This window comes from Gossypium arboreum, chromosome 2, assembly GCF_025698485.1.
Source record: "Gossypium arboreum isolate Shixiya-1 chromosome 2, ASM2569848v2, whole genome shotgun sequence".
NCBI classification, from domain to species: domain Eukaryota; kingdom Viridiplantae; phylum Streptophyta; class Magnoliopsida; order Malvales; family Malvaceae; genus Gossypium; species Gossypium arboreum.
Genome location: NC_069071.1, coordinates 106,667,344 through 106,679,038, shown reverse-complemented (window position 1 = coordinate 106,679,038; position 11,695 = coordinate 106,667,344). Strand labels below are relative to the sequence as shown.

The 11,695-nt window shown below is 31.9% G+C and overlaps 2 protein-coding genes across 2 annotated transcripts; both read left to right on the top strand.

Annotated features, from left to right (window-relative positions):
* The first annotated feature begins 6,452 nt into the window (after window positions 1-6,452).
* LOC108462701 (WEB family protein At3g51220) lies at window positions 6,453-7,511 on the top strand. Its single transcript, XM_017762621.2, has one exon. The coding sequence runs from the start codon at window positions 6,567-6,569 to the stop codon at window positions 7,266-7,268; it is 702 nt and encodes a 233-aa protein (XP_017618110.1). The 5' UTR covers window positions 6,453-6,566; the 3' UTR covers window positions 7,269-7,511.
* Window positions 7,512-8,595: 1,084 nt separating this feature from the next.
* LOC108462711 (nifU-like protein 2, chloroplastic) lies at window positions 8,596-11,332 on the top strand. Its single transcript, XM_017762626.2, has 4 exons — window positions 8,596-8,899; window positions 8,982-9,093; window positions 9,537-9,847; window positions 10,972-11,332. The coding sequence occupies exons 1-4, from the start codon at window positions 8,813-8,815 to the stop codon at window positions 11,158-11,160; spliced, it is 699 nt and encodes a 232-aa protein (XP_017618115.1). The 5' UTR covers window positions 8,596-8,812; the 3' UTR covers window positions 11,161-11,332.
* Window positions 11,333-11,695: the final 363 nt, after the last annotated feature.

The window sequence follows — 11,695 nt, the reverse complement described above, 5'->3', positions numbered from 1 at the left end:
AATACTAGCAATAGTAATAATTTGTAATAATAATATATACACAATATGGTATTTAAAATATATATATATATATATATATATGTATATATAATAGTATTTAAGAATATTTACATAAGAAATATATAACTAATGGCATTAAAAATATATACATAATATATATAAAATACATAAAAAAATTATTAACACACTACATAAGTAAATGAAATATAATAATAATACTAAAATAATTAATTTAAATAGTAAAGTAACTAAAAAGAATTAAATTGAACTAAAACAAAATATTTGGGGCAAAATTGAAATAAAAATAAAAGGAAAGGACTATATTGAACATGCATAAAACTGTGGGGGACCAAAAACACAATTAATCCTCCCTTCAGAACATAACATAGCAAGAGGGACTAAATCGCAAAGCGCTACATACTTTAAGGCTAGTTTTTGACAAAAAAAATCATTTTGAAGAGAGAAAGAAAAAAAAAAGAGAGAAAGAAGAGAGAAGGGAGGGGGGAAATGAAATCCGGCCAAGGGGGGGCCGGTCACCAGAGATCATCTCATGGCATTGTCAGCCGCCAATCGTATGTGGTAGGAAAAGGTAATTTTTTTTTTCTTAACAATATATGTATATATAAAGAAAGAAAAAAAACAACACAAAAAAAGAAAGAAAAAAGATTAGAAAGAAGAGGAAAAAAATATGCAACCTTTTTATTGATGTTTCTTTTGTGTTCAAAATTTGAAGAGATTTTTGTGTTTGTCTCCTTTTTCAATCTTTGTAAAAATCCCCCCTTTACATGATTTTTTAATGGCTTTTTATAGCCATCTTTTACATGATTTTCTATTATTTCTTTTTCTATTTTGTAGGTGATGGTGATAGATAATGGATATCAAAAATGGGAGGAAAAATGGGGCAAGTGGGAAAGTGGCTAGGTGGCTAGGGTTTCTTGGTTTTTTTTTTTTGGGTTAGTTTTTTTTTTTTTGGGTTAGGTTTTTTTTGGGGGGCTTAATAGGCTTTTGAATTGGGTTTAATATTTGGGTTTTGTAATGGGTTTGGGTAGATGTAAATGGGTCATGGGTTAAGGGTTTTAGTAGGTTTAGAGGTTTGGTTGGGTTTTGATGTAATCGGGCCCGGGCAATTTGGGCTTCTACAAGTGATGTGTAAAAATATATGCATATAATAAATTTAATGAAAGTTGAGCCCATACTTGTTTCTTGATATTTATATGAATTATATGACTAACAATGTGATAAGAATAGGTATTAGGGCTCATGATCAATTCGAATAATTATGCTTTACATAATTATGTTGAATATAGAGAAGCGGTAAGTTAATTAGCTTGTTATACGAATTTATTAAATATTACATGTTTACTTTGTTTTACTTTTTCCCCTAATTAATAATGATTCGATAAGCTCCGGTAATAGCTCGTACCCTGTTTCAATGACGGATACGGGTAGGGGGTGTTACAAATTTGGTTCTCAAGCTGCGAAGCTTACTTACTGTCTTCAAGGTCGTGACAGCAAACCATGAGAGTCGTGACATTAGCCCAAAAAATTTTAAAACTTTACAGTTTAGTCATTGTTAGATCCTGGGATAGTAATGAGCTTTTGTAAGCTCGTATAAGACTCGAAAATGATTGTATATCATATCATACACATGTATTATTTGTATTTAAATGTTTAGTGATTGAAATTGTATATAAATTATCATGATTACTTTGACAATGAATGTGACATCCCATAGCTTAAACCTGATGATCGGGTCGGGTATGAGGTGTTACAAAACACCCTTATATAGTATGAATGTTGAAAATAAATTTGCTTTGATTTGTAACTTTTAAATAATTAATTTATTAACATTAAATTTAAAATCAAATTAAAAGTAATAAATTTTAAAATTGATTACAATTTATGTTTCCAAAATTAAGAAAAAGGAAATTATGGAATGTAATAATGATAAGGAGATGTATTTGATCTCTAATACCAAATATATAAAATACGTTAAAAAAGAATGAACATAAATAAAAAGTGACAAATGAAAAAAAATGAAATATAGAAAGACCTGATTAGAAACATTATATGTTAGAAGTACATTACTCAAGTTTATATTTTACAGTAAAATTTAATTCAGAAAAAATGTAAATTTGACGTCAAATGAAAATTATTATTTAATATCATAATATTATTACAAAATATCAAAAATACAAAATACAAAAAAAGGGAAAATTACAAAATTTACAAAAAAAACCCTTCCAATTTCTACAAACATTACAATTTGACCCCTTAAGTTTCTAACTTTGGGATTTGTTGCTTGATCCCTACACCATTCATTACATCCTATTATTGCCATTACTCTTGACTGATCCCACCACGATACCCTCACTAGTTGCACTATTGGCAAGGTACCCACCTACTAGTTAGTCTATCATAACTGACTACAACTCTCATCACTATCCTTATACCTCTCCTTTTTGGCATACCATTGAAAAGAAGATAAAAAACATGAAGGCGGAAGAGGGGATACTCCTGGAATTGCTCCCCAAACACATACATTCTCTTGGTTCTCTCATCCTTACCAGTAAACACCATTACCTTCCATCTCTCTCGTAAGTACGATCCTCCATTCACCAAGTGTTCATCAAAATCCATCAGCCAATTTTCTCAATTATCATCACCACACCAAAACCAACCCTCGCAAACCCATTCAAGACCTGCGAATCCATCAACTAAACCAATAATCAAAATTAGAGTTTCATTTTGAAAGAAATAGAAAAATTAAATAAAAGAAGAGTGAAAACTCAAGGTTTTAGATTCCATATCTTGAAGGGTTTCAAGTTTGATTTAGACGATTTGTACGGTGAGGAGTTGATTGTTAATGAAGAGAAGCCCATACTTTAAAATGGTGTTAATCCAACAGTGGACGGCACTGTAACAACCAGGTACAATGGTGTCAAAAAGTATAGTTTCGGGTTTCGTTTTAGTGAACCAAGTCTGAAAATAATTAATAAAAATATTTACAAATTTATGTTATAAATAAATTGAATCAATGATAAGTAATTTAGTTGATTTGAGTATTTAATCTAGTCCAATGATTAAATTAGAAAGTTAGATAACTATAAATTTAATTTGAAAATAGTTAAAGGGACTCAAATTATTAATAGTACAAAAGTCTAAGATGGCAATGAAACATGCCAAATATGTGACTAAAAAATGTGGGTTGTTATATTACTATTATTATTTATTATAAAAAAAATAAAGGTTTAAATGAGTTAAGTGGAAGGAGAAAGAAGATTGTCTTCACCATCCTTCCACGCACGAAAGAAAGAAAAGAAACAAAGCAAAAAAAAAAAAATTACTTAGGGTTTTTAAGTTTTAATTCACAAATTGGTTAGTGCAATTTAATACTTTTCTTATAAATTTTATGTTTTTGAGATAGGGGAATCTTAATTTAGTTAACTTGTGTATTAATTTGTAAAACTATTAAGGTTTTAGGAAGTTACCATTAATAATTTATCCATGTTTTCTATGTTAAATTGATAGATTTTTAGTGTATACATGGAAAATGACTAGATTTTGAAGTTAGATTTTAGATTTTTCACTTGGAAAATTAAAGTGGATATCAGGTAGAGTGGTTATGAGATTTTGTAAGAAATCAATAATAGGGGGTCTAAAATAGAAGGGAATAAATTCGGATTATAAATCGACGCTTAGAATGGATAGTTATGTTTGTTTCAATTTTAAGAACTAAATTAAATGAAATGTAAAATTTGTTTCAGATAATAATTGATTGTGAATTAGGTTGATTATCTATGGTGTTATTTGTTTATGTTAATTTGTAGTTATCAATAACCTGGTTTCCTCAAGAGTGAAGGAAAAAGCTAAAGTCACTAACAAATAGTTTGAAATTCCCTGTAAGTATTACTAAAACTCAACTTATTATTTATTTTTCCTTTTATTTTCATTGTTAGGTAAGTTGGCAAAACGAAGAAAGTTTCACATGAGTGACTAACTAGAAATACAATATTGAGATTGATTATTGTGATAGAGAGTTAAATTGTATAAAATTTGAAATAGTATAATTTAGTAAAGCTGTGCATTTGGCTTGAACATGAGACGAATCATGCTATGTTTTATATGAAATGACATTCAACGAAAGCGTTGTTGTTGTTGTTGAGATAGAATGAAAACTGCACTGTGAATGAAATTAAACTATGGGTTGCTGTAGTAATTGTTGGACAAAGTTTTGAGAATAATTAATGAGTTATAAAATCGAGTAAAAAAATTACTTCGATTATAAGTCTATGAGCGCTAGGCACATTTTTCTTAAAACGTCCCAACCGTGGCTTTCACAATTACTGCTTCGGCTAAGTCGATGAGCGCTGGGTGCGAATTGTTTATGTCGAATATACCGATATAGAATTACTTTGACTATTGGTCAATGAGTGTTGGGCGCATTAACCATCGGACGTACTGACAAGCGTTGGACACAATTATTGCTTCGGATGAACCGATTAACGCTGGGCGCAATTTGTTTAGTTTAGGACATATCGATGAGGCACTGAGTGCCGAATTATAGTATTTGTAGGATCTGTAAATTAGTTCGAATCCGAGTTATGTATTAGCAAACATCAATGTTGAATAGGAAGAGTGGTTTGATTCAAATTGGTAATGTAATATGATATGACGAAATGAGACAAAATCAAACAAGGTTACATACTTTGTTAGCATAAAGTGTTAATAAGTTCGTTAAAATAGATTGGTTAGTTAAAATATCAAATTTGGTTTATTTAGGATACATGTGTATATTAATGTATTGGATAAACTTTGATAGGAAACATACTTGAATTGGTCTAAGAAAGAAACAAATCAACTAAGACCAATCATCTAAATTTCATGCTATATTGAGTGAGTTATAATAATATCATTGGAATTATTCATTGTAAGGTTTTGTTTCCATATACAGGCTAGGTGTATTTTGAGATCTTGTACTTAGAGTCGTTAGCATCCAACTGACAAATATTGGACTCAATAAAGTTCGTATATTTTGTTTTGTTTCAAGTTTGCATGTACTTGGTTTTTAGTAAAGTAATTTGGCTATAGTTATGTATGTGTGACATGAAAAATTTAACTTTTGGTTGCAATAACTATTAATATTCTTAGTCAATTAAATGGTTTTAATTAGATATGCTTAGTCTGTGGTATATTTCGGAATATCAAAGTGCTGAGAATTAATTTGAGAGATGATTTGAATATAGATATATTGTGAAATCTAAATTTTGCAGGAGGTTTTTACGTAAAATAAATAGAAATACTATTGATATTTTTAAAAAAAATTACCACTATGTTACGATTTCAATAAAGTGAGATAAAAAAGTAGGTCACTTTGGCAACTTAACGTGACATTTTTTATTCGAATCCTTTAACTGAGTCGAATTTAATGTATCACATGCACAAATCGAGGTTGTGAACTTTGAACCGTTGCTTTAAAATTGAATAAAATTGAATCTGAGGTTTTATGAAGTGTTGAATCACTTTTTCAACACTTATGATAGTTTCCATGCAGGAATAAAATTGACTATGATAGAACATTTATAAACCTAATTTGCTATTAGGTAAAATATTTGAACTTAGTGCGTTCAATAGCAAAATATTTTTATCCAATAATAAATATATAATTATTTAAAAAAACAAAATACGTATCTTAAAATATTAAAATATAATTGTTGTTATGGTATAAAAATAACTTTTGTAAACTTGTATAAAAAGTAATTATTATACTTAAATCATGTATATTTATATGAAAAGTTATAAAATAATTAGTAATTATTTGTAATTATATAGAAATAGAGAGTGAAACAATACTTCAATTATACTCAATTCAATTAGACTCATCAATTATAATAATTACTGAATCATACCACAATTAAGTAATTACAAGAAGGAACCCTATTTATTCATAGGGTTGATCGATAATTATCAAAGTTAAAAACTAATTATACAAAACCTAATTAATTAAGCCGCCAAAAAAGGCTCACAAGTTTCACCATCGTAAGAGGCTCTCCAAATACCTAAACGATACCACACTTGTGTACAATTGGCAACAGTAAACCATGTTTTTGTACACAATTGAACTCTATGAACTACACTAGAATTTAGTGGGTACTTGATCAATCTAGTTGTTCTCAAACAGACAACAATGAATCGCACTTTTGTACTATTAAACCTTTGATTTTCGGGTTGCAGTGTCCTGTTCGAGTTTTGTCATTACAGTACAAGCACCTAAAATTAAGCAGCTGTCTGATAGAGGAAAGATCTCTAAAGCTAATGATGTCTCCCTGATATCCCGCACGTACGCCATTCAACCCTACCCCAGTAGTTGACCAGTCCATTTCCCGCACCTCCAAGGCTTAACCTTCAAAAAACAATCACTACTACGCTCTCTGTGATCTTTTGTAGTAAAAGCAAAGAAATCTCGAACCAACTCATTATCAAATATATACCCTCTTTTCCACCATAGTCTACACGCAAAGCACACACACGCACGCACGCTTTTTCATTTGATCTCCAGCTTTTCCATGGAAACCCAAGTCCCAATTCCGTCGTCAAAGCCACCCAAAGATTATAGCTCCAACGTCGACACTTCCCGTCCTTTCCGCTCCGTCAAAGAAGCCGTTGCTGTCTTCGGTGAGCGGCTTCTCGTTGGAGAGATATATACTCCAAAGCCTTACACTTACAGTCGCCCTCCTAGCCAAGAGATCACATGGTTTTCACCTAGTCCCCTAAGCCGTAAAGAAGATGACCCGGAGAATATCCATCATCAAGGGGTTCTTGATACCTTAAAGAAGCTCGAGACTGAGCTGGAGGAAACAAAGGCCGAGTTGAAGTTGCTGAAGGAGAGAGAATCCGAAACCGAAGTTGCATTGGCTTCACTTAATGCTGAACTTCACAAGAACATGTCAAAGTTGGCTAGAGCTGAGGCGGCGGCAGCTAAAATGGCGGCGGAGACAACTACACCCAGAACTGTGAGTATGGAGATGGGAAATAGATCAGAAGATACAGCGAGAGAAGAGGAGAGAAGAAAGGAGTTGATGAAAAGAATGGAGAATAACCCAACCTTGTCTCAGATACTGAGTATAGGTGAGAAAGAAGGGTATTTCGGAGGGAAAAGAGAAAGGAAGTTGATGAAGAAGAAACCCATTGTTCCTCTAGTTGGAGATTGGCTTTTCAAGAAGAAAGGCTCCCCCACTACTCTTCACAATCCTCTTTATGCCTCCTGAAATGCATGTTAATTAAACAAGAAAAAAGATCTCCATCCATCTCATAAAAATGTCTGTTTTACTTGGATTTTTTTTTCTCATTTAATGTATTATTATCTTCGTAATTTGTTCGTATGAAGTGAAACCATTTTGTTTCTAACTATAAAAGGTAAAAATTATGGGAGTTCATGTGTAACATATGGAGAGAGGGTGTCTGTATTTGTCCAATGTAATTAAAGAAATTTATCGGTGTTTCGTTGTTCAGATTTTCTGTCCTACCAATCATTACTAGCTACTATTGAATTTTCCCTTAGTGGTTGTTTATATTGATATGTGGAGACTCGCAAATAAAAGTTATGAGAATTTGAAAAAGTTATGGTGGAGCTTAGATGAAATTGTAACAGGGAAGAACTTGGACATCTTGATGCAAGTGTTATGGGTTATACTTTCAGTCACGCTTCAAATACGATTCTCGTAAAAGTGAAAATTTTTGTAATATTTTTCTAAGGTATTAAAAAAAATATGTCGAAAGTAATTCGGAATGAAAAGAAGAATAAGAGAACTAAAAAATCACAAGAAAATAATATACATAAAATGTTTGAATAAATACTATTAATTTATTCTTAATTCAAGAATAACCGCATACAATAAGAAGATTATAAATGAATGGAGAGACATCAATTTATAGTTGAGCTCCCCCAAAACTAGCGACATAGATTGTGTTATATCGACAATCAAGATTAGAATCTATTTACCATTAAGAGTATTAAGTGATTTAAATCTATACAATTTTATCATTTTAGGTTTTACTATATTTACTCTGATAACTCTAATTTGACTGAAGTGTTTCATTGGGCTATTAAGACTTCAAGTAGATAAGTTTCTCTTTAAGTTTCACGAATCGGACCAGTTCATGTGGGTTAAATGAGTTCCATTTAATAATTTGATATGTTCTGTGTGTAATGATCACGAGCTTTGATCTGCGGCCCGTGACACAAGAAGGAACTTTAAGTAGAGGAAGAGTTTGGTGCGAGTTAAAACTAATGTATGAACCTTTACACTCATTTCTTATATTAGATTAATGAGTAAATTAATTATTTTTATTAAAAATTATTACGAGGTGAGTGATGAAATAATTAGACTAGCTATCATATGCGTCTTACGTTGATGTACAAAATAAATTTTTAACAATAGAAAAATAAAAATGTTTCTAATAATAGAGCGTGTTTGTTATGTAATTTAATATTGATAAATTAATTTATTATTTTAATAAAATATAAAATATAATAAACACGTTTTTATAATTTTTAATAATTTATTTAATTATAAGGAATTAATTTATATTGCACTGATTGAATCGGAATTCAAAAACAGAGGATTTCAGCCACAATCACCAAATAGATACAAATGCAGATAGATTCCAGGCATAAGCTTGAAAAAGTAGAAATCCAATAGAAACGAAAAGTCCACGAAAATTTGGAAGTTTAGAAAGGAAAGAGTGATTAATCACAAATCTATTTCATTATTGATTACTATATATTTTGTAAAATTCAGAAAGGAAAGAGATGCAGGCCATAGTTATTAGCCCTACATATTGCTGCAACGCCCATCAATCCCCAGAACCCTCCTCTTCTCCTCCCCTAACTACCAAGGTTCCTAACTATCTCTCCATATATTTCCTGAAAATTCAGTTTGAATTTTGTATATTGTAATGATAATTTCCAATTTGCCCAGCCCTCTAGCTTCTTTGGCATCCGCGTCTTGCTCGCGAAAGGGCGTAATCCCGCGCGGCGTTGCTCATGGCGTTGTGTGCGGGTCCGATCACCTGCTCTCACGCGCAGGAAAGGTCAGTTTCTTTCGTTTCGATTGGTTTTGTTATAATTTTAGGTTAATATCGAACTCTATTACCTCGGTTTGCTTAGAGACAATTATTTCATCGCAAGTGCTTAGATGTTGATATTTCAGCTTCGTTAACATAAATAACGTAAAGGAGCTGGCTCTTTTTATTTTATCAGTACTCGATTGATTGCTATTGCTTTATTTATTCTTCTCCCTCCGAGTTTCTGGTTGATTATATTAAGATATTATGATAGTTGCTATATTAATTTATCTGCATATGTTGAATGCAAAAGATTCTATCATGTTCATTGCATTTTTCATGAATATTTTTTGAATGGTTAAATCTCCTTTTGATTTATATAGTATATTCTTTCCATTTCCATTTGAATTGTTGAATGTTGGAACTTGTTCTAAATCTGTGGAAGCTTGCTTTGTTTTGAGTCTATGCAGTTGTAAAGGCTGTTGCCACACCTGATTCAGCCTTAGAATTGCCCCTAACTGCTGAGAATGTTGAGAGCGTGTTGGATGAAGTTCGACCCTATCTGATTGCTGATGGGGGGAATGTGGCATTACATGAGATTGATGGTAATGTTGTGCGGTTGAAGCTCCAAGGAGCATGTGGCTCATGTCCGAGTTCTGTTACGACAATGAAGATGGGTATTGAGAAACGTTTAATGGAAAAGATACCTGAAATTGTTGCAGTGGAGCCTATAACTGATGAAGAAACTGGCCTTGAGCTGAATGAAGAAAATATTGAGAAGGTAATGTCATTGCAGCCTTATTAGCTCTTAAAATGTGTGTTTTATTTCCATCACTAGCATATAAAGAGGGCTGCCTTTTGCTGTATATTGTTCAGCTAACTAGGAAAAAAGAGATTGAGGGAATTAGCCAAAATTTTGTTTAAATCAATGGAAGCAACAAGATGTGATATAAACCTTGAGGATGTGTGATGTATACTTGGATTTAGACCCTATAGTTCAAGATTTGTTTCAAACCTTTGATGATAACTTTACCATTCTTCTAGCTGAGTGATTATAGAAGATTTTAATACTGAAAAGAAAACAGAACTTGTGACATCTAGACAAGTTTCTCACTGCCAAGGTGTTATAGGTCAAGGGAAAGAGTATAATTAAGAAACTTAAGCTCAAATCTGCAGTATTGATTTCAATCCAGTGCAAACCATGTTTGAGTCCTTCCATTAAGTTGCCAAACATGAAAACTATGATTATTTTCTACCTTATTGTAGCATTTAGATCTAACCATCATGGTAAATCATCTCTTTAGATTAAATAATCTAACTACATAAGTCAAATAGTCAACATTTTTTTCAATTTTGTTGTTTTCTAAATCCAATTAATTTCTAGGGGTTTCCTTTAGATTATTACCCTAGTATTCTTAATCCTTGCAAGATGAGTAGTATAGTTTCTAGTTTTTGGGTAAGCTTTGATGGTCACTTGCTCAAAGTTTAACCCCTCCCCAGAGTACTGCTTGAATTGAGCATATGTCATCTTATCTAAATGACTGTAACCAGGTCTGTGTATGATTTATCTAGTGGTCAACTTATGTTTCCTTTGCTAGTCAAGTCTCAGCAACCTAGCCTTTGTTCCTTTGCGGAATCCATATTAGATGATTGAATATTTGGATGCGTAAGTGCTGTACTGCAAGATTAGTCTAGCGCTTTGCATATTGAGGTCCATGGATTTAGGATGATTGTACAAGATTGTCTTGATGGTTGATTGGCCTGTTTTTGGTATGCATCTCTTGGTTTGTTAGTTCCATTTGGAGCTAAATATTTATGTAAAAATATTGTGCATTGCGAATCTTGGTATGCACTTGAAGAAGTTAGGTAGGAATGTTAAGTTTATGAACTTGTATGTGGTCCCAGGTACTTGAAGAGATTAGGCCCTACCTGGTGGGGGCAGCGGGTGGATCTCTTGAATTAGTTGCCATTGAGGAGCCAATAGTTAAAGTTAGAATCACGGGTCCTGCAGCAGGGGTCATGACTGTTAGAGTGGCTGTTACTCAAAAATTGCGAGAGAAAATTCCCACCATCGCTGCGGTTCAACTTCTATGATTTAGATTCAAGAATTTCGATCAATAAATAATGCATTTATTGTCAGGCATGTAAAACTTGTATGAATAATATGAATTCCATTTCTTGGTGTATCTATATCTATACTATTCTTTTTAACCGTCTTACCAACTTAGTGGGGAAATTATCCAAAAAACTAATTTCTTTTTTCAAAGTTACAACTATTACTATTATGTTTTGGGAAAATGTTTGGAACATTGTTAATAGAGTTTTTAAACTCCACAAGCAGGGGTTGATAAGTATTCCATATGAGTATAGTAAAATATTTAAAAAAAATATTTGAAGGTAATTTTTTAAGGGTGAGTTTGGATGGGTGGTGCATTTAGTGTAAAAAAAGCAGTAGTGGTGAGATTAGATATTGTAGTGTGAGACAAAAAGTAAGCTAAACAAAACGGATCACACCCAATCGTCCATCCTAAGACTGTTTGTAGAATAAAAAAAATACACTGTTAGTGTACTAAATATTTACTTGTATGTTTTAAATATTTTTTTTTGTTTTTTTAGGATACTTTTGGAT